At 40.7% G+C, this 24,185-nt stretch overlaps 1 protein-coding gene across 1 annotated transcript in view; it reads left to right on the plus strand.

Annotated features, from left to right (window-relative positions):
• AFF2 (ALF transcription elongation factor 2) overlaps positions 1-24,185 on the plus strand; it is a 290,365-nt gene that overhangs the window by 177,991 nt on the left and 88,189 nt on the right. Inside the window, exon 8 of the mRNA XM_065410909.1 lies at positions 16,466-16,517. Coding sequence (XP_065266981.1) covers positions 16,466-16,517 — 52 coding nt within the window. The remainder of the gene's footprint in view (positions 1-16,465; positions 16,518-24,185) is intronic.

Below are 24,185 nucleotides of genomic sequence, written 5' to 3' on the forward strand. Positions count from 1 at the left end.
TAAAACTAATCAAAAGAAATATGTTTTCAGATAACACAGTTAGGACACACGTTGCCACACGATATGATGGTGGCCAACAGTTTAGCAGGATTCAGAAAAAGTTTGGACATTTATCTGGGTAACGGGGGTATGCTGAGTTATAATAGTAAGGATTCAAATAAAACAAAACAAGAGTTTTGGAAGGAATATAAACTCTTGTGCTTCAGGGCATAAGCCAGCCTCTGAGAGTCAGGGAGAACCATTCCTCATTGGCAAATTATTCCATAACTACCTGTTGTAAGGTTTCTCATACCTTCCCCAGAGACAAGATTCTGAACTAAGTAGAGCACATATATGATCCAGTTTGGTAGTATCTAGGTTTCTAAATATTATCCGTCCACTGGCTGTGTAATTTCAGATTATTGTTCATTATGATTGACAGGCTTATTTTGCAGTTTACCTATATCCTGACACTGGTATCCATTTAGTAGTTTTACGTACCCCTGTATAATCTTTTTTCAAAATTCCTCTATCACCAGATACTATTGTGTCTGTTTATTTGCCCTTTTTCAGGTGTCATGCACTTGATAACTAAATGGATTTCAGAGTCGGAATCTACATCTTAAGGGGACAACAAAAATGTGTTTCTTAAAGTGGCTTTCTAACCAGGAGCAGAATTGTATTTACTCGTGGGGTGGTATCTTAAGACAGGAAGTTGCTGAAAAGGTGGATGGCTTGTTCAGATTTTGGAAATAACACGGTGGATCATTTTCCTACTGGCATCAGAATCCTGATAGCAGTATTGCAGGGTTTGCTATGAATAATTAGGCAAAACAGTGGTTACGGATATCTTTAGTGTAACCTTTCCCGGTTCCTCCCTGCTTTTTCCTTCCCTTGCCATCTGGGTCCAGATTCTCAAAGGTGCTTGGGCATTGTTCTGCTCGGCATTGCGATGCCTAGCTCCTAGAATACTCAGCCTCAGGCTGGCGCCCAGGCTCCCCATACGATGCATAAGGAGGGCTCGGAAAGGGATCCTCAGAAGCTGAGTGAGGAGCTGCCTAAGCGAGCCAGGATTGAAATGTTGAGGAGAGGGTCTTAGGACTTGGTGCACCTGGCTGACAGGCCAGATAGGTAGCTACCTCTGCTCCTCAGCCCCAAGCCCTCACCTGGAGTTAGGCACCTAAGCCAGGTCAGCTGCTTACGTAGCCCATGCCGTAGCAGCCAGAGCCATCTCTCTCCCCTGCTCAGGCTCAATGCCTCTCTCCCACGTGCCCCCAGTTCTCTCCGGTGTGGTTGCTGTGCTGTCCCTCCACCTAGCGGTGGCCTCAATCTGGCCCTTCTGTTGTGGGGTCTAACCAATGTCCGGGCAGGACTGTGCTCCCCTGGTGAGATAGGAGTTCCCCTGCTTAGTTTGAGAATCCAGCTTTGAGGCCTGCAGGACCTCCGCTTGAGCTAGGGTTCGGAACAGCTTGTTAGCTGCACAACAGTGTCAGGTCGAAGGTGAGCAACTGGTGGAGACAGAGGCCCCTAGGGGACTTAAATGCCTAAATGGTTAGGCCGGAGCTCAGCAGCAGTTTGGAACCTGAATGGAGGACTTAGGTGCCTAAAGAAACAGATAGGTGCCTAACTACCCTGGAGGATCTGGGTTTTAGTGTCCCAACAGGGAAGGTGCTACTAACACAATCAAGCTTTCTAATACTAACCCAAGACGTAATAGGGGTAACCCAAGACGTAATAGGGAATACTTAGAACAGAGACTATTTGTATGCGTGATTGCGTGTGTGGGGGAAAGCTGACTTTTTCAGAATTGCCCCATTTGAAGCAATATCGAAAATAATTCACCATTGTGAATTCCAGGCCAAAATGTGGTTTTACCATGTGCTATAATTTATAGGGTAAACAAGCTTTCTGCAAGAGCTAACTATATCAGGAAACTTGTTTAACATGCACCGAAGGCACTGTTAAGTGATTTCAGTGCCATAATTCAAAACGCTGAGGAAAATTCTCCTGTATTACAGCTAGTGCAAGATTGGGTCGGCAGCCAAGCACATCAACATAAATGTTGAACTGTCTGGGGAAATACAAGCCTCATACTGTTACTTAGGGGGAAATGTGTGCAGACATGGTGGAGCCCCTTATGAAACAATTCTCATTTTGTTAAACAATAGGATCAAATTTTCAAGCGGGTTATCAAGCATATTGCTGTCTTAGAGCATGCCAAACAAAGTGAAGTATCAATCTGAAGGCTGATATATTTTTACAGAACTAATGATGTATGAAACATGGAAGTGGAAACAGATACATTTTCATTTTATCCTCTAATTTTTCTTTTTGCATTATAAGTGAAAGGAAATGCTTGGAAATTATGTGCAATTATTCATATCTGTTTATCTTAGAGTAATTATATGCGCCAGTGGTGTCGTGTCATTGTTTTTGGACCCAATCTTGACAGAGATTGCTTGCATGAGCAAGGACTGTTCACGTGAGTAAGGGCTTGCAGGATCGGGCCTGTTGCTTGTTTTCCATCGTGCCTACACAAAGCATTATAAATCATGCAGATTTGAAAATAATTTCAATAGTTTATTCCTTTTATTTTCTTTTTGTCTGTCCATGGATAAATTCTCTGGCTTTTATATTTAAAAATTGATCCAAAACATAGTTTATTTTCTTATTGAAGATCCATTTATCTTGACAAAGATGACCCATTCCGACGCAGGGGTGCTTGTGTTCGATCTGGATGGAAGGGAGGGTTGAGGGGCCATGCAACCCCGGAACACAGACTTTAATGTAATAAGACGGAAACAGCCCCTTGCATTTCTTTCTCCTGGTTCCTCCTTAACTCCCGTGGGCAGAACTCTCCTGTCTGTACAAATCGTTTGCCAACCTTGATTAGTCCTGGACCCTCCAGCCCCCTTTGCACTGGGCTTCAGTCACTTTCCAGCAGTTGACCCAATAAAGGTGTAAAGTCCCCCAGTCATGGCGAAAGCCCCAGTCATCTCTCCCACATTCTCACCAGCCCCTGCCTCTCACGCCTTATTCTTGCCCCATATCACGCTCCTGCCTCCACAGTGGCACTGCTGCTCTTCCTGATGGGACTCTCAATGAACAGCTCCTCTCAGTGGTCTAGTTTGGAACTACACCTCCCATTTTAATTCTCCTTTTGAACAACATGTTCAATGTAACGTTTTAAAGTATGCTCTAGGACACAAATGTCACTTTAGTCTACATAAACAGTCATCAACACTAAAGCTATAACCCCCATTCTTCCCCAACCCTGCGCTTGTTTCAGGACCAGAATAAGGCTTAGTAATATTCCCTGTTCAATATCTGTGATTGAAAAAGACCTGGCCCTAGCAGCCTGTATTAAACACCTTCATTCTTCCCTCTGAACCAGAATACAGTTGTTTTATGCAGCTTTATGGAGTGATTGTCCATTAGCACTGAAATGAACCATCTAAGCCTCTTTATTGGGTTACAGGACAGCTTGTCCCCAGCAATTCATTCTGGAGGACAAATTGTCCCCCGTGATTCAGAAACCCAACAGCTTGAGATTGCTGTCACACAGTCTTTATTTATTTTCATTCCTTTACTCAACATGAATTTGTTAGGATACAATCACAGTGAATTATTTAACATACCAGCATATTTGGGCTCTAAGTAACCTGGAATGTGTGCGGGAAACTATGGAGGTTTTCCTTGAGTTTGATCCTTTATGCAAGGGGGCTGGGAGAACCTTGTAGAGCCTGAGGTTTGGAAGCCCTCTTGAATGTATTTCAGAGTTTGCAAAAATTATTCAGATTGGCAAAGCCTATAATTGAAATACACTATTTTTCAAGATTCAATTAAAAAATACATCTGTTTTTCTAGTCCAAAGGAAGGCTCTGCTTTGTGTCAGGAGTAGAGGACACCCCCACCAACCTCACCTTTCCCTTTCCCCTCAAATTTAAGCTGCCACAAGTTGGTATCCTACTGAAAGACATAGGTATATATTTAGTTTTCCATTAGCAATTTTCTCCCTCTCCCTGTGCAGTCTTCCCCACTCTGCCACTCTCTCTTGTCTACTTTTTCACCCTCCTTTGCATTGGAATTTAATCTTTGCCCTCTTTCTGCTCCTTTTGTCACGGTCTTCTCGAGCAGAGCATGACCCTGATAGTGTCCACATTTGAATGAAAGTTGCAAAAACACCCAAGTTCCAGTGGGTTTGATAGTTACGGAAATGAGTTTGTTTTCCCTGCTTAATCTATTCCCAAAGCTCACTGGAAGTGTGTGGCTGGGCATCCGCCCCCACTGCAGTGCTGGGAACTTGAGTCAGATGATGTCTTTGCAGTGAAGAACAAAAGCTGAGTACTGGCCTTTTTTGGAGTTGTTCGTTCGTCCTTCTGCTTCTCGTGCACAAGCCCGTACTGGCCACAAACTCAGTTCAAAGCGCTTGCAAAGGAAAGTAGAATGTTGTGTTAATTGTAGCCAGGATGTGGTCACTCCTTGGTACAGCTAAGAGAGTTTAAGGAGGAAAAGCAGGTTTGTGAGCAGGGGGACTAATAGGGCTCTTGTGAATTGTTGGGGATGAGTTATGCTTTCACCATTTCTTTGCTTGTTGTTCGGAGCTTGATCACCAAGGTCCAGGGGGCTGCTCTGATTTGCTGCTTCACAATTTGCTCTGTGATTTCTTCTCACTCTTAAAATTCGTCCTTCTTTGTAATTGTGCATTGAAGGTGAAATTTATTCATCTCGTGGAAGTGCCAATGCAAGTCCGTCATCCTCCCCTAGTCTCTGCCATAGGTGCTATGCCGGGGAGCCACCAGTGGAAGGCTACACAGGGGTGCATCCTACATGCATCAAGAATCTACTTGCTAGCCCTGTGTGAGCTAGAGTGGATGGCCAAAGGATCCATGCTGGTCCCAACATCACACACAGCTACCTGAGGGTGTGCTGCCCTGCAGCCTTGTCCCATACTGGGTGGTGGATTTAACTTCTTCACCTGCCTGGAGCCCCATAACTCAAGCTTTAGGTGGGTGGAATGCATATCACCCTCTACCTCCTTTGTAAAGCACTTTGAGATCTACTGAGGAAAAAGTGCTAAATAAGAGTGTATTATTATTATTATTACTACTACTACTGAAGCATAGTCTCTCTCTACAACATTTAACATGCCTAAATGTCAGTAGGGAGCATTTTGTAGTGGCAAATAATTCAAAGAGCAAAAACAATGTTGTATTTTAAAAAAAAAAATAGCTCAGATTTGCAAGAAATGCATCAATGTAAAAGAAACTAATGAACACTCAGAAGCTGTTTCCACTCCAGACCACATTACTGAAGTTTAAGATTTAGCAGAGAAACCCCATTTCCAATATACAGAAACAAAAGAGCCCAGCTCTTCAGATATGAGATGAGTCTATCTAAGAGGAAAACAGCAAAAGTTTTGTGAATGTCATGCTGGTACTGACAGCTCATCAAACATCTCCTTGAAGGGCTCACTTCACCTGAAGATTAAAAAAGGAATAAAATAAAAGAATATAGTCAATGAGTAAAATGAATGCACTTCCATGTACATTATAGAGCATTGGATAGATGAGCCAGTCTTACGCTATTTATTTCCTGTGGAGAAAAATCTTTTAAATATCTTATCTGATGTGGATTTTTTAACATCACCTTTGCAACTTGCTCTGGAATTATCAATGATTGTTTAACTAAATTCCCAAAGCCTTTGTCTATAGATATGCCATGTCACGGCTGGTTTGCCTGAGAAAATACTGGTGCTTTGGCTGAGGCATAGTTTTATCAAATATGGCTAAATTAGAAGATGTTTTTCATTCAGAATGTAATGGAGTTGAGTGTGTTTCACAAAATACATTCTGGGCTATATACTGCCCTTGATTAGTAGCAGAATCCAAACCGATATAAGTGGGCCCTTCCTATGACAACTGGATTTTCCTTAGTGGCCTTTTAGACCTTGTCTATATGGGGAAATTGACGAGCAAAGCTACTGTACAGTAAGCTATTCTGCAATAGCTATTCTGGAATGGTTCCCACTTTGGATGCTCCGTTTTGGAATGTGTGTGTTGGGGGATCTGCCATTTCTTCTGAGTTGGATCGTGCCTGGGGGGCAACTGTTTTTTTTTTTTTTGTGTGTGGAGGTGTGTTTGAGAGGAGGACACCATTACCCAGGAAATGTCTAGGGAGTAGAGTGGAGGGATGAAGGGGAAAGGACATGGACACTTTGTGCATACTGGAAAAGTTTGGCGTGATTAGCCACGTTAAAATAAGAGTGGGAACAAACTGTGATCCTCTTTTCTCCATAGATGAATACAGTTCCAGAGCAGACCTCGAGGTTGTTCCTCATCATTCATTATCCAAGCCTCAAACAGACATTATGTTCTTGCTTTTATTGCTATAAACTGTATACATCAACTCGCCGAGTCATAAAACTAGAGGTTTTTGAAAATGATATGAATCCCACATCATAATCTTCCTGCTCTGTTCTTTTTATTAAGTCCCACGTTTTTTACCATTATGATGTCTCATATTTGGGGTTGCCAGACTCAGAGGGCAGGGTTCCAATCACCGATTGTACAGCAAGTGAGAAGCTCACAGTGCAGTTTGACTTATAGTACCTATGTACTATAAATTTCCAGCAAGGAGCCCATTATTATTATTAAAACATCACCTCAACTGTACTTGTAAAAAGAAATTGCTTTCTTTAATGTAGGCAAAATGTTTACTTGTAATTTAAACATTTGGGCCCAAACCTGCTTCTATTCCAATGGGAATTGACTTTGAGAACAGGATTTGGCCTTTTATTTGGAGATCAACCTGTAAGTTATTAGATTTGCTATAATATTGTTCAAGGCAACATGTAGGTAAAAACCTGGAATAGGTTCTTCCTTCTCCTCCCCATTTGCCTCAGTTCTCTTCTCTCTCTCCCTCTCTCTCTCTCAACTTTAATGAAAAACTTTAATGCCTGTCAACAGAGCAGTAGTTATAATGCACTTAGTAGCAACTTAATAGTTTAGTTGCCTTGAAGAGCTTTTTATACATAGAGATTAATGGAGGGCTAGATAAAGAAATTCTTCTACTGAAAGAATTCATTTTGCTTAATCCTTTTGGAATTAGAAGATGATATGGAGAGATGAGTAATGAAGTGCACTCTCTGATTGTGAGGTATCTAATAGATAACCACAGGGGTTACTTCTCTCTCACCAGCTGTAATTACACTAATTACTGATATGGTGCCAGAAACACTAAGGCAGACTGAGTGTGACAACACAAAATGGAGTGTTTCTTAGCAAGACATCTTTCTCCATCAGTTGGATTGCGGGGAGGCTGACAGTGTTATGAGGCTAATGTATTCAGTCTCCTGTGAGGGGGAAGAGGCCAACTAGTCTTATTGTCCGTAGCATTTCATTTTGGCTAACACATGAGACTTCACTGGAGATACCTTAGGGTACGTCTATACTTACCTCCGGGTTCGGCGGTAAGCAATCGATCTTCTGGGATCGATTTATCGCGTCTTGTCTAGACGCGATAAATCGATCCCGGAAGTGCTCACCGTCGACGCCGGTACTCCTGCTCCACAAGAGGAGTATGTGGAGTCGACGGGGGAGCCTGCCTGCCGCGTGTGGACCCGCGGTAAGTACTTTGTAGTTCGAACTAAGGTACTTCGACTTCAGCTACAGTTATTCACATAGCTGAAGTTGCGTATCTTAGTTCGAACTGGGGGGTTAGTGTGGACCAGCCCTTACTAAACCACCAGGCTGGAGAATGAGCACTTGATCCATTAATCAAGCAACTAGCCTTTTTTTCATGTAAGTAGTCCCATTCAGGCCAATGAGACTACTTACATGAGTAAAGGCTACTCAAGAGAGTAAGAGTTGGCAGGAACTAGCCCATGGTCACCAGTGAGAACTGGGGAAAAATGGCAGACAACGAGAAGGGAAAATTAATAAAATATATTGAGATATGTATACAATTGTTGAACAAGTGGCCATGAATATCCGCTTAAATGGTGCTTGTAAATTCCATTTAACATTTTAAGGGTCTGGGGGTTTTTTGAGGATGGCGGGAGCAGGGGGAGTTACCATAACTTTTGGATTATCTCAGAGGAAATATTTTAAAAATGACTTGCACATTTCAGCAGGAGGATATGAATAAATATCTCAAGATTTATAGATGGGATATTTTAAAACAAAACATCCTCTTTTTCCTTTGGAATTACGCTACCATTTGTTTTCATTTTCCCAACCTTTTTGTCCATTGTTTTATGAACTTCTCTGGGGAAATATATTGTTAGATGTTTTCTCTCGCACACATACACACAAACCCCCTGATAAATGATAAAATTGTGCTGCAGTGTGTGCAACATATTCTTGAAATACATCTGAATTCCATTATTCAGTTTGTCATTTGCATGATAACTTGAGTTACCACTCTCTGAAAAGTCTAATATAATACAGAGAAATGCATCAGGAAAATGAAAAACAAGTTCAGTATAATGTCCACAGGGTAAATGCAGTTTAGATTATGTTGAACTGATGGGACCAATTCAGTGAAAGTTCAGAGGTGGAAAAGGTAACATCTTCTTGCTAGTCAGTATTCATATGTGTTCTCCACAACTAGGTATTCCAGAAAACATTGGACTGTAGCGTTAATAAGGGCTTTATACCACAGGATGGTAATGCGCTGCTTTTTTTCACCTCAAAGACATGGATTTGATTCCTGCCTGTTCCGGATTTAAGTCTTATTAAACATCACAAGTGAAATTTGGTGTGACATTCCAAGCTGTCTCTCTAATACTAAAGAGGATAAATAGTTGCAGGGTGCTAGTGTATGTTTCCGTATATAAAACCCACAGAATAGGTCCATTTGTATCAGTGTAAAGAGAAAGCAAGAGGGAACTGTTTTCTTTTGAAGACTCCCAACTCATTTATACACTTTCTCTGCCTGTCACCACTTTTCTTTATCAACTCTTTCCCCTGCTTTTTATAGCTCTGTGCACGATCTCGTCTTTCTCTGTTCTATTCTGCCTTCTTTTAGCTATAAACACTACCCCTTTAAGGAGACAATCCCAAGGATGGTGGTCAAAAATGTGGCCTCCTTGTTATGTTGGCAGTCACAGTCTCTCAGAGTAGAAGTCCATTTGCAGTAATCTAATTTTTTGTTAGCATTTCAGAGAGCCGGAATCTTGTCCATTTCAATTCCCGACATACCAATTGATTCCCGACATACCAATGTCAGTTACCCCAGGTCAATTGTAACTTAGATCTTTCACCAAATACAATGCTTGTAGCCAATCCTACAATAAACTAACTAAAGATGTATTAACTATGAAAAAGAAATAACAGAGTTATTTACAAGGTTAAATAAGGTAAACATACACACACAAATGAGTTACAGTCATAGGTTTCAAAAGGTAATAGAAGCTGCTGTAATATGCAAATGCTATATTTCCTTTAGGGCTAACCCAAGCTAAGCAGTTTAGGGATCCCTTGCTTATGCTTGGAAATATTGTCCTCTCCAAATTTCAAGCAGCACAGTGATACAGTTCCTTCTGGTCAGGCATTTTTATTCCCTTCCCCGACAGTTCAAACAGATGGAACAAGTGTCAGCACCTGTCTCTTCTTCATGGGTGTTGGGGATGGAGAGGAGACAATCCACGAAGTCTTTGTCCGTGATGTTTCACAATGGCTCATTTGGTTTCAGTGGGCCTTCTTGTGCAGAGCTTCACTTTACACTAATTAATGCTTCTTTCCTGTTCGAGTTACACAATTACAGAGGTCTACAATGCAAATACTCAATGTAATCTTATACCATGGGCTACAGACGTTATAAGTGAGATCAGTACATGCAGCATCCTACAAGCGTTTCATCGAGTCTAAACACTAAACACATTTTTATCAACTTAGCATCTGTTTTAGCAATCCCAACACACAGGTGAGTCAGCCTGGTTTCCAGCAATGCATTTGTCAGTGTTCGGTGTGGCCTGGGACCTTGGTATGTGTTGACACCTCGCCTGCCAGCATGACAACCAGAGCCAAGCCTGGTGGGGAAAAGAACATCATACCTGTATGTGCTTGATTCATGCACATGTGTGTGCTGTCATCACACAGAAAAAAACTGCACACTTGTAGGCAATTGTGTGATCCAAATGAGTGCATATTTTATAATTGCCAGCTTGGCAAAAGTAAGAGCTAATTTTCTGGGCAGCTAGGGATCAGGGAGCTGAAACTGGCACCCTGTTCCCGCACACACACACACTACATCCAAGTGGAGCTTAGCCACAGTGGAGAATTGAGCCCAGACTAAGTAAGGAGGAACAGAATTTGGTGTGTTGCAAGAACATCCTCTTGGATCAAGCTTTGTCTCCATAGTCAGAATGGTTTGTTATTTTAAATATATATATACCCCAAATACAGCTTCATAAAACCAGAGAAGGGAGGAAAGGAGTGCTCCATGACGTCCACTAGGGACCTGGGCCCAGATGCTCAAAAGTATTTAGGTGCCTAAACTCCCATTGAAATTAATGTGACTTAGGTGCCTAAATCCCTTTGAGGATCCGGGTCCCAGAGCTAAATTACCCATAAAATATTTAGATATTTCAGTGATAAGAGGTATGCACAGCCAAAAAATAGATGTAGGTCCTGATCCAAAGGTCCTTGGAGTAAATGAAGACTCCCATTGACTTCCTTGGGCTTTGGATCAAGCCCACAGCCTAGATGGATAAATAATATTTTTGGCCTGTCAGCTATGACAGTATCCCTTTCGGGAATTCTAAAACTTCTATTAAAATGGTATGTGAATTTATTGAAAATGAGGTATCTGGTGATTGTACTTTTTATGGATAATAATTATCTCATCTTTCCTAAATAAAAGCTTTTACTTGCTCATTTGCAAGTAGGGTGACCAGATAGCAAATATGAAAAATCAGGACTGGAGTGTAAGAGGGGAATAGTTGCCTGTATAAGACAAAGCCCTTAATATTGGGATGGTTGGAATAATATTGGGTCGTCTGGTCACCCTGTTGGCAAGTGCCCAAACCTACAGGTCTGAGGTGCACAAAACATTTCATGAAGTCAATGTTTATGATAGTGATGGCTTTAGAATTGGCTCCGTTCCTGCATTCACTTGGGTTTGTTAGCAGTGCAATGAGTTGCAGTCCAGGTTCAGCGATGGTCTTTTATCTTATTCCTTCATGTCCGCTTGGTTGACATTTTTTCCATCACTTATTGCATGAACGAAAGGTTAAAACGGTTTGTTCCTTTTTAATTGAGCATACGTAAACTACTGGGATGTAGTGACCTGACTCCCAAATTCATCCCTGCGCAACGCTGTACTGAGTGCGGGAGAGGGCGGAGTTTGGAACACAATCCTCTTTTGGAACAAAAACGAGCCTGGTGGGACTCAGAATTGTTTGACGGCATCTACAAGTACTGACCAGAAAGGGTGTTCTTTGTTCATGTCTATTTTCAGTGCACACGTGTTTCTCGTTCTGGTTGCTAGATCCTTGAGAAAAGCACCAGGAGCAGCAAAGAAACAGTAATGATCCAGCTCACTGTACCAAAATCATATATCCCTCCAAAATTGTTTTAGGACAGCCTCACTTTCAATCCATACCGTTTTTCAAAGAGTCCACTAAGGCCTAAGTCAACTTACTGCATCCTCAAAATAATAAAGTTTTTGTCAATCGTCAGTGGTGTGGCCCTCCAAAACTCATGCCAATAAAACCTTCATTCCACCCCCTTTCTATCTAAGTTTCTAATGCATAAAAAGCCTGCTCTTGGAGCAGATTCATCTCTGGAATAAGCAAGTGTAGTAGTCAATCAAGGAGAATTACACCAGTTTGCCCCAGGGATAAATGTGTTTCTTTGTCACCACGTTTCAGGCTGCAGCAAATTCACATCCCAAATTATAAACCTCTGAAAATATAATGAATATGCTGACACAGCCTTAATTGTTGCTCTGTAAATGGCACTGCTCTAATAATGAGATCAAAAATCCTTCTTAATCCCACACTTTCCCTAAAGTGGTGTTATGCATTAGCTATGGATGAAAAGACAAACAAGTACATGTATATTCAACAATAATGTCGATTAGGTCAGAGAAGAATAGGAAATGAAATGAATTTGTAACACCTCCGGAGATAGCTTTCTGATACAGCCTGTTTTCTTTTTGATTTACCCTCATTGACTGTGTTCATTGTAACTTTAATATATCCACTGAATTGCCTTTTATTAACAGCTGGGATGATATTACCAAGGAATTCATTCTGTAACCTCAAGACAAGGTGTTCTTAAGTTTAACGGTTACATAGTTCCATATAGATCATATATGCATACTTACACGTATCTGTCTCTCAAGAGGACTCAATTTCAAGTTCAGACCGTACAGACAGTGTTGGAAAGTACTGTAGATACAGAGCTCTTGTGGCTCAGGGCTTTGAGGCTGAAATGTGTTACTTCTCTAGGTATGATGATTATGAAACAGTCACCTTGGATTAAGATTGCTGGCAATCTTTAAAAGCCCTTATTGGGCCTTGTGTGTGCTCAGATGCCACTTGCTTATAAATGGGAGTTAATAGAAGCATTAAATGTGCAAGCCACCATGACCCACTTCTCCAGAATATTAAGCACATTTTAAAATAGTTGAAGAACGTCTAAGTCCTCCACTTTCTGTAAAATATTACCTCCTTCTAACTAATATCCTCTGGGAGGAGGCTTTCTGAACTCTTGAACATTTCACTTTCATTTATGCATACTGTATATTTTTGAATTTATTCCCTCGCTTTTTGCTTTGCCATATATTTATTGTTGGTACCATATTCAGTTTCTCCCTAATTATTCCATCTGCCACTAAAGGATGATGCATTTTAGTAGCGGTGTGGTTTGGTTGTTTAACCTTTGAGTTGTGTAACTGAATGTGATGACGTATTCCTCATGTAGCAGACCAGGCTAAGAAGAATTATATACTCCAAGTGATAAGCTTGGAACCGCTAAACAAATACCCAAATCCAATTTTTTCCCTCTCTCTAGTCTTCTAAACATCCATTAGTCTCTTGATGGGAACTCATAAATCCTGCAGATTTAGTTTATCTGAAACCAACTCCAACAGTTGTCCTTCCTACTAATCATCATATTTTATATCAAATTTATATTTTTCAATATTCAATATAAACATACCTACTGCTTACTGTACTGTTAGAAAATGTCTGTAACATCCTTTATAAGGACAGTTATTAATCAGCCATTTTACAAGACTGTTTCGTAGGTATATTCATTTATCTTTTTATGCTTGCTTCTTTTCATTTGTCTAATACAGAATTTCTTTTATCCTTTTGGTTTACTTCAACAGAATATGTCAAGAAGAAATTTAACATGTAACAAAATGAAAAAAAGTGCAATGGCTAGAAAGAAAGAAAGAACTAACCCTTTAGGCTTAAATCATGAAAAGGTCCCTTGCCTTATTTTTCTTAGCTCTGTATTTTGTTTTAAATAATACAGAGTACATTATCTAGCAGTGCTGCTTTAAAGAGGCAGAATGCTTTGCATATTTAAGTGAGATGTAGGTTTTAGAAGAGGAATTTAGGATTGAATTAGAATTAAGAATCACAAAGATGTATCCACACATTAGGGTGATCTTATAATTCTGGGTGCATTGTCCTCAAGAGTATATAATGAACTCGGATGATGCAGTTAAGGGCTATGGATAGATCAAGCTGCAGTGATCTGTTGTTGTGAATGGTGCACCAGGCAGTGCCACTGTAGAAACAAATGAATGTGTCTGCTAGATAAACAACATAAAAAGTTCCCATTCATCACTAAAATCTAGCCCTCTAAAGATTAATATTTCCTGCAGATTTCTTAGTTTTGGAGGAAAAGATTCCTTATCCATACCTTAGACTTACTTCTATGAGCTCACATTTTACAAGGAGGCATCTGACATTTATCAAGAGGTTAATGACTAGTAGTTCCATGTCCAGATACTTTGTAACCACTGAGCTGCCCGACAACAGAGGTCACTAAAAGACAGATGACTTACTAGCCAGTTAAAGTTCTCCTTACACTTTCTCTTTTAAAAGCACCAGCAGGGTTTAGAGAGGGCTGATATTTGACCGGTTGGAATACTGTCCCCTTGTAGACAGCCATGATTTACTGGTAGTCTTCAAACAAAAGGCCATCCAGACAAAACGCTCATTGATTGTTACGGTTATTTAAAGGCTAACAGTAAAAATTCATAGACTCCAGTCTTCATCAACATGAAAAGGAATCCGTAATTGCAATTTGCAAGTTTCCTGCAGAGGCGGAAGGGGATCAAAATAGGACAGGGGAAGCTCATCAATTTCAGTGGGTAGCATGAGAGGTCTTGATGATGCTGATACGTTGTTCTGCCATCTAGTGATAGAGGGATTTGGTGTAGAAAAGAGACTGTGGTAACAGAAGAAATGTAGCCTAAAGGAGTTTGTGTTCCCAAGAAGGTCCATTGCCACTCACACAATGTAGGTATGGGTAGTTGGATAGGCGCATATACTTGGTGGTTCCCCACTCTTATTCTATGGTCATCTAGACTTCAGGAAAATGGAGAATCTAGACTGATGTAAAAGCAGGTAAAAATGGTTTCTTTTCCAAAACATGTGGAAATATCTTATTCCTGCACTTTAAAAATGTACAGATTTATCAAAAGAGAGCTGTTGTATAAAATAGGTAGTAATATAGTAGTATACATTTTTCATCACTTCCCCTTTCAAAGTGGGGAGAGAGCTGGGGGCAGCATAGAATCATAGAATATAAGGGTTGGAAGGGACCTCAGGAGGTCATCTAGTCCAACCCCCTGCTCAAAGCAGGACCAATTCCCAACTAAATCATCCCAGCCAGGGCTTTGTCAAGCCTGACCCTAAAAACCTCTAAGGAAGGAGATTCCACCACCTCCCTAGGTAACCCATTCTAGTGCTTCACCACCCTCCTAGTGAAAAAGTTTTTCCTAATATCCAACCTAAACCTCCCCCATTGCAACTTGAGACCATTACTCCTTGTTCTGTCATCAGGTATCACTGAGAACAGTCTAGATCCATCCTCTTTGGAACCCCCTTTCAGGTAGTTGAAAGCAGCTATCAAATCCCCCCTCATTCTTCTCTTCTGCAGACTAAACAATCCCAGTTCCCTCAGCCTCTCCTCATAAGTCATGTGCTCCAGCCCCCTAATCATTTTTGTTGCCCTCCGCTGGACTCTTTCCAATTTTTCCACATCCTTCTTGTAGAGTGGGGCCCAAAACTGGACACAGTACTCCAGATGAGGCCTCACCAATGTCGAATAGAGGGGAATGATCACGTCCTTCGATCTGCTGGCAATGCCCCTACTTATACAGCCCAAAATGCTGTTAGCCTTCTTGGCAACAAGGGCACACTGTTGACTCATATCCAGCTTCTCGTCCACTGTAAACCCTAGGTCCTTTTCTGCAGAACTGCTTCCTAGCCATTCGGTCCCTAGTCTGTAACAGTGAATGGGATTCTTCTGTCCTAAGTGCAGGACTCTGCACTTATCCTTGTTGAACCTCATCAGGTTTCTTTTGGCCCAATCCTCTAATTTGTCTAGGTCCCTCTGTATCCTATCCCTACCCTCCAGCAGATCTACCACTCCTCCCAGTTTAGTGTCATCTGCAAACTTGCTGAGAGTTCAGTCCACGCCATCCTCCAGATCATTAATGAAGATATTGAACAAAACCGGCCCCAGGACCGACCCTTGGGGCACTCCGCTTGAAACCGGCTTCCAACTAAACATGGAGCCGTTGATCACTACCCGTTGAGCCCGACGATCTAGCCAGCTTTCTATCCACCTTATAGTCCATGGTCTCTTCCTTCCCCTTGTCCTGTAGAGGGAACAGGGAGCAGTGGTGTGACAGATTCCCCTGTAGAAGAGAGACCGTGTAGAGGAGATTCCTAGCATGGAAAACTCCTGTCTTTCCCTCCGATACTACTGTACCTCCTGATAGGAATGCTGGAAGGCCCAGAAATTCTTCAAACAGGCACCAGCTTCTCCTAGTATTCCCAGTTCACAGTCCCCTGCCTGGTGGGTCCTCAAATCACCAGCCAAGAAAGATCAGGGGCAGCAGTCTAAATCAAGAAGAGGGGGAACCCCTTTCTCTGTTTCCAGCAAAGGAGAGGAGCTGTGCTTCCTCTTACTTTAACCCCACTCTCCCAATCTAGAAATACCTATTTGTGGTAAGCTACACACTATGGGCCAATCAGCAGGTAGAAGAGGACATGAAAGAGGGGCTAATTGTAAGCATTTGTGATGGAGTCATTTTCAAAGTAGTCCATCCTTGCCTTTATTCACATAAAAAGGTGGTCATAGTGTACTCACAATTTCCTTTTGTAGATCCTGATTCTGCTGCAGTTGAACTCACTGGGAGTTTTTTCACTGACTTCACTGAGGGTTAGATTTGGCCTATAATTTATCAAATTAGTTCATTAAATGTAATTATGGATTATTATTTTTTTTAGAATGCTTGAAGATGATCTAAAACTCAGCAGTGATGAAGATGACCACGAACAGGTAAAATTCTGACGTGTGCATATAACATACATATCTGACAATATCTTCATCAGTTGAATGTGGTTGCATATTATTTTATTATATCTGTATCAAATCCATTCCTGGGTAAACTTCTCCCAATCCATCACCACAAGGCTTGCCTACACATTGAATTATTCTGGAATAGCTATTCCCAAACAACTGATTATGAATAGTGTCACGTTTTGGCACTCTTACTCCAAAATAAGAGTACCTTGTTCCAGTTTAATTCACTTTGAAAGTGGATTAAGTTTAACAGGAACAAGGTACTCCTATTCCAGAATAAGGCCATGTCTACACTACAAGATTATGTCAACCTAACTTCTATCAGAATATCACCACGTCAGTTATTAAATCGCTTGTGTGTATGCACACTTGGCCTCTTGGGTCAGCGGGGCGCATCCTCACCAGGAGGGCTTATATCAATTGTATTGTCTGTGTGGGGCACTGTGGGACAGCTCCTGAATGCCAGTAATAACCCAGTGTCTACACTGACACTGTGTTGACCTAATTACATTGACCGTGACTCTACGATGCTCGGGGAGGTGGTGTTACTAAATTGGCATACAGAGGCACTTATGTCAGCAAGAGCCAAATTTAAGTGAAGACACTTCCACAGCTAAGTCAACGTAAGGTAGTTTATGGCAACCTAACCCTGTAATGTAGACCAGGTCTAAGAGTGTCTACCCATGGAGTTATTCAGGAATAATTTTCAAGGGGAGACGTGTCCTGTTAGCCTTTGTTTTAGTTCACCAGTTAATCATCTTGACTCCACGGCCTTGCACCCAGTTTGTGTCGCTATTTACACCTGTGCAAAGGGTTGTAAAATGCTCCCAAATCAGAGTTCTCCACTCACTCCTACCAGAAGTAATGGTTTGCACCCACTTTACACTCTCTTTGCACTGATATCAATGACAGTAGTCAGTACAAAGCAGTGGAGAACCGTGGAACTTTTGTTCCAGCCATTGAGCAAAGGGTTTAGAGCCCACAATCATTAAACCTAATATAAATATTAGTGATACACTCCTGTTTCCCAGAGGTACAGCGGCAGGACCTGGCTGTGAATCAATAGCAGACGTCTTTCAGCCTAGAGGGGACATTAGTGAAAAAGCATTTGCAGAAAACTTGCTGATACCATTGTCCTTTCTTCCATTCTGCATTATAAATATTTACAGTTACTGCTGAGAAATAAAATGGAGGGCATGCATCTTTTCAGCATTTTTAATAAGAAAGTCTAGACACCTTGGGCTAAATTCATCCCTGGTATAATTTCAGTGAAGACAATGGAGTTAAACCAAGGATGAATTTGGCCCCATATCATTCTTAGGTCATAAAACAGTAAAGCAAATTTTCGATTTTGTTGCCATAATTGTTATGATGTGGAATGTTGTATTGTGTGTGAATTCTTACTTTCTTCCTTGATAAGACACTCTCACAGTGTCCAGCTGATCATTAGGAATATGAAAAGGGAATGATGCAAACCTCCTTTGGGATGTCTGTTTACCTACAGCTTCAGAAAAGTTGCTTTTAACTGAGCGCTCTCATTCATTCTTCAAACTACCTGAATTTTACCAGTACCCCTCCCACTTCCTCCTCCTGGGCGTGCCAAGAAATATATATTTTGTAGTGTCCATTGGCACCTGGATTGTATGAGTCAGCATTTTCTAACACAGAAGTCCAATGTCAAGCACTCACAAGTCGAAGGATTAAAAGCCTACATGTATGCAATGCAGAGTTGTATAATCTTGTGCAGCTTGTCTGACTAACAAGTTTACTGCTTGATTGAAAATGTAATATTTATAATGAGAGGCCCAATGTAATCTGTTTGGCAATGTCAGTACCAGTTCAAAACTAGAATAACAGCAAGCAGACACATACTCAGGGCCTGATTCCGATCTCACACCAGTTTCATACTGGTGTTACTCCGCTGACGTCAGTGGAGTTACTCTGTGTTCACACCAGCAACCGTGAGAGCAGAATCAGGGGCAGAAGTTAGTAAGGGCCTGATTCAAAGCCCACTGAAGTGAATGAAAAGACTCCCATCAACTGTGATGGGTTTTGGATATAACCTTAATGTCTTTCAGAAAAACAAGGAAACTGTGGGTCTTACACTAATACCATTGCACTAAAAATCCAGGTGTCACTTTCTAGTAATGCCATTGGCAACACCAGGTTCAAAGAGAAGAAGGAGACACAGTAAGGAACATTCATATGGTTTCTTAAGGATCTACAATACAAATTCAAGAGAGTTTCTGTTTAGCATTGACCCTGTTTTCACACTAGGCAGGAGGTTCAAACCTTCTGAGAAATCCCAAGTATCTTTTAAAAAACAGATGCTTTACTGCATATTTAGGTATTCCGAGAGTGCACTCTTCAATCAGGTATCAAAAATAAATTATCTATCTGGAAAGGAAAAGCTCTCTCAATTGTCCTTTGTTTCAAGGGGCATTGCTCATTTCCAGCATTCCACCCAAATGTGCAGGCCCTCACTTTTAGTTACATCGGAAATAGAAGATCATGAAATGGAAGGAATAAAAAGCATTGAATATATTAAAGGGAGAAATCCCATGTTAAGTCTCCTGGATTAATAACTTGTGCATGTCCTTCATTTTGGATCTTTGTCACAGATTGCATCCCACATTGAGACCTGGGCAAGCGGAGTAGAGCTCTGGTGTAGCAGTCAAATGTTTCACTTGTTGGATTCTTTCACACTTTACAAGTTTTGATCGTGTTTCTTTTTAAAAAAAAAAAAACCATTGATCAGGTGTACTGGTCAGATACATAAACACTAACAAAACAATTATGGCATGTTCAAATGCAAAATGCTGTTTCCTGGAATATATAAAATGATCATTCATGAGAGCTGGAATGAGACTGTCGCAATATACAAATTATAAGATACCAAACGTTCAACTGTGGGGCACTGAGTTACAAAACTAATTTTTTAACATAAGAGTTTACAGTCAAATAATGCTTGAAATTCAGATATACACATGTGCATACCATAACTGAGAGAGAAAAGATGAAAATCTCAGTTTGAAAGCACCTTAGCGGTTTTTCCAATATCTTTGTATTCTGTCTCCTCTCTTATATTTTACCTTTCAGATTTACCCTGTACTCCAAAATCACCATTTTTGTACTTTATGAAGCTTGTAACATAGGCCAAGCGCAGGTTTACGGGTGCAAAAATGTACCATTTACTGATTTTTCTCAAACAAAAGTAAATCATTTTAGACTGATTTGCTGAGCTATCTAGTGCTTCCAGTCCCATGAGCCAGCACAAATATTTGCAATCAGGGTTATAACTAGAGTAGGGTCCAACCCCAACATCTGAACTGCATCCTGCTTTTTCCACCTGCCAATCAGGTTCTTCCTTTTGTTTCACACTTCTTGGGAGGAACCAACTGAACACAAGTTCCTAGTACAATGCTGTAACTAAGAGGGTGAACACAATTCTTGGATGTAGAAGCAGAGTAATATTACCTCTGCCTCAAGTATCAGTGAGACCAGTACTGGAATTCTGTGCCCAGTTCTGGCATCCAGACTTTGAAAAGAATATTGAAAATTTGGAAAGGGTTCAGAAAAGAGAGCTAAGAATTATTTGAAATCTAGAAAACATACCTTATAGTGAGAGACTTAAGAAGCTTAATCTATTTAGTTTATCCAAGAGAAGGTTAAGAGGTAACTTGCCCATAGTCAACAAATACCAGCAGGGGGAATTGATTTCTGACAGTAGTTAGGTTAGGCTGGAAGATGAGGCTAGAAAAATTCACACTAGAAATAAGACACTAGAAATAAGGTACAAATTTTTAACAGTCAGGGTAATTAACTATTGGAACCCCTTCCCTAGGAATGAGGTGGTTTTTCTATCACTTGCTATCTTTAAGTCCAGACAGGATATCTTTCTTAAAAGCTACAGAAGTTGTGGGCTCAATACAGAAATTACTGAGTGAAGTTCTTTGGCCTGTGTTATTCAGGAGGTCAGACTAGATGATCTTAACAGTCCCTTCTGACCTAAAAATCCTATGAATCTATGAACCATATCGATCATTGTGATGAAGCAGGAGCAAGTTGCTCCAAGCCAGGTGCAGAATTCATCACATTGCTTTATGGGCCACCATTTGAAAGGCTACAGTTATCTCCTAAATCTCCTGCTAACATTTTGGGGGAAGCACCATCATCAGTGCAGTCACCTTAGAACAGAGCAGGGGACACGTGCTTTGTGTGTCACTTACGCATAATGCTGATTCTTTTGCTTTCCATTGCGGGTGATTTGGGATTAAAGGAACACAGAAGATGAGGGGTTAGATCTGGAATCAATTTTCATTTACAGCTGAGAAGCAGTTATTGATGCTGTGCTCACAGTTCAATAAAAGATCTAAAGATATAGACCTTGTGTTTCTCTTTCAATATAAGCAACACAATCAGTCTCAAATGTTTTCACAGAGAAAATTGTATTGACAGTTTTATTAAAATTGCCATCTTTAAAGTTTTACATTATCTACAATTTGACCTATTCCAGTGGTTTTTAATATGCACGCTGACCAACCCAATAGATATTTATGGCACAAATGCATAATGCCAGGTAAACAACTGCTTAATGTATTATTGAGTAGAATCATTATATTTAACTTAAGCAGTTGCCTGGATTTTAAACTGTTACAGTACTGTCATTGAACAGAATTTTGGTGCATGCATCACTAAGATACTGTTACTTTGCAGAGAATGTTCCTATTACCCAATAGTTTCAGATTGGCTGTGGGATTATAAATACAAAGAAAATAACAGACGTGTATTAGTAAACCTATAACTTGGCAATGCATTTCAGGGATTAATGTTAACTAATGTTAACAGTGTTCTGTAAGGAAGGATAGAGCCTTTAGATGGTCCTATTACTTAGTTAAACAAAAAACCCCAGAAATTTAGGAAGAATAGTGGTTTTTTAAATTAGTGACTAGGTTCATCTTAAAGAACTTAGATAAAACACAGGTTAGTATTTTTTGTTCTTTAAAGTAGCTCTGCATAAGTCAATTTAGCTTTGAGCTCAGAGCCATCGAAAAGAATTGTGCCCTGATACAGTATTTTAAGTAGTTGTAGTGTACCCAATTTTCTTTAACCAGCTCTTCTTTGTTCTTCCTAAGGAATAATCTTCGTAACCTTTGAAACGTGCACTTAATTTAAAGCACATTGCTGGAGATCTGGGTATTTTTGAACCAAAGAAACGTTGATACCATTTACAGATCTGTTCCATTATTCTGAATATTTTATGTACATTGTATTTTTGGCAGAACAATCCATGAAACATTTTTATCTTTTCTATTTGTTTTTTCTGCTTCACTTAACGATTACCTTTTGCATGTGTGTGATAACCATGCATGTACGAGACACCTCCTATATAATCCATGTCCATGATCTTAGTTTTATAGTTTATCCAAACAGTCTTTCTTGGCTAGGTTAGTATTAGATAATTGCATGCAAAACGAATTACTTTGTAGCTGAGAGTCTAAAAATGCTGTCAGCCGTAGGGAGAGCTTCTGATTCTTGTAATGCACATTGAACTTTCAAAGCATTTATTCAAGTTAAATTCAAACAGACTTTTTGGCTTAAGGTTTGTGAATATAAAAGATTCAGTACATTTTCATCATGTAAACAGCACTGTTTTAAAGTGATATAGTAACCATACTAGTTGCAACAATAGATACCCTTTCCTATTGTAATTTTTCCTGGTTTTTAGCTAGATCCTGAACAAGTTGTTTGCCTCCCCAAGGTTTCTCCACATTTCCATTTACTTTGTTATCAGCAGAAAGGCCGAGGTACAGCTCTTCAGTAATGACATCAATACTGCACACACAGCGAGAGAGGTCGTCTTGTCAAAGCTATAGAAAAATCAGATGGATTAGGATGAAACTAGGTGCAAAATAACTTTGATAGAGTCTTTTAATGTAAACAGTTTATCTGTCACTGGGTTGCATTGAAATCCCAGACAAAGCAATGCAACATTGGTGGTTGCCACAGCAGAATTTGTTTTGATGAAGACCCCACATAGCAGTGTTTAAGATATACAGTCATGTTTTAAAGCTGTAGGGAAATGTTTTCATTCAGCCATTAGTGAAAACAGAAGCCATTAGGATAGTGTAGTCATTCTCCAATCTTTTTCATTCTATAGGCTAAGAAAGATCCTCTGATGGAGAAATGTCTCTTCTTGATACCCCATTCCATTTTTGCTTGGTACTCGAAGTATTTTATTCTGTGCAACACTAATGAAACAGCCTTATTTCCCATACACGGGGCGTACTTCACCCCAGGATACTCCTGTTTCACAAGACTAATTTTTGGCAATAAGAGCTTGTATGGCTGGTAACAATGCCTACAATCGTCATGGGGATTCATTTCATAGTATTTCTGTGCCACATAAACACCTGTGGCCATTGCATTCAGCAATGCCTGTGAGGTCTTGTAAAGAATATGTCAGATAAAGCGTATACACAATTTCAAATCACTAGAATGCAAAGATTTTAGGACTTGTAACTCTTTCAGGTCCATGACATTTTATTTAATCTTTTCAGTCGGTCATCGTATCTACCAATGACAAGGAGATTTAAATGACCCTCGGAACATATGGTTGCACTGTATGGTACTGTGGAACTGTGCTGGAAATTGACCAAACAGAAGTTTGCCATGAAGGTTCCAGTTGTGGCCCTCAACAGGGCTATGGAACACATGCTGCACATACCAGAAAAGCAGGGGATGGAGCAGCCATTTTAGTCAGAGGACACTGGATTGTCTTTTCCTTGTCCAATTTGGCTGGTGTGACCCAGCTCTCAGCTTCACCAGACATAGAAAAAAATAGGGAAAAACAAAACACAAAGATGCTTGGCAGCCAGACAGTCCTAGCAAAGAGGGAAAGGATTGATAAATGATGTTAGAGAGAGGTCCTCTCCTCGCTTACCCACAAACAAGCATACACATAACACGCTCCTTAGTAATCTCTTAACTAGGCACTTCACCTTCATGCTACCCACATGAAATGACCAGGTAATATCGATCACAGCACAGACATCATATACGTGGAACAGAAAATACAGCCCTACTGGCTCCTTAGCTAATTCCAAGCCTCAAATGATAACCAGCAAAAGTGGGGGCAGCCTTTCCCCAGCTTAAGTTAAGGGCCAGTGCAGATGCAGACACACAGACATGGGGAGCTACTATAGCTCAAGGTGGATGGGCCCACAGGTGGCCAGCGCAACCTCAAAGGTGGGTGTCATCGGCTGGAAAAGCAGCAGAAGGAACTGAGTTAGCACATCCAGTTGTCAGCCTCTGCAAGCAGGAATCCCAGTGGAGATTAAAACTACTCTCCCCAGAGGAGCACCTGTGGGAGAGTGGTGGTGAGACCTGACTGCTGTAAACCCCATTGGGGTGAATCCCCCTGTGCACAGCAGAGATAGTGGGCAAAGGGAGATGCAGTTTGCTGTACCAGCAGGGGGGGATCTGCCCTGTGAACAGATTGAACATTAACCCCCCGCCCCTTGTAGGAACATGGACTATTCTGCACCTGTCATGAATTTGGTTTTCACAGAAAGAGAATTGGTCTGTCACAAAACTACCCAAAAAAATTCCAACTCAATTATTGTGCAAAATATTTGGCGCCTC

Source organism: Emys orbicularis, chromosome 9 (genome assembly GCF_028017835.1).
Source record: "Emys orbicularis isolate rEmyOrb1 chromosome 9, rEmyOrb1.hap1, whole genome shotgun sequence".
In the NCBI taxonomy this organism is placed as follows: Eukaryota; Metazoa; Chordata; order Testudines; family Emydidae; genus Emys; species Emys orbicularis.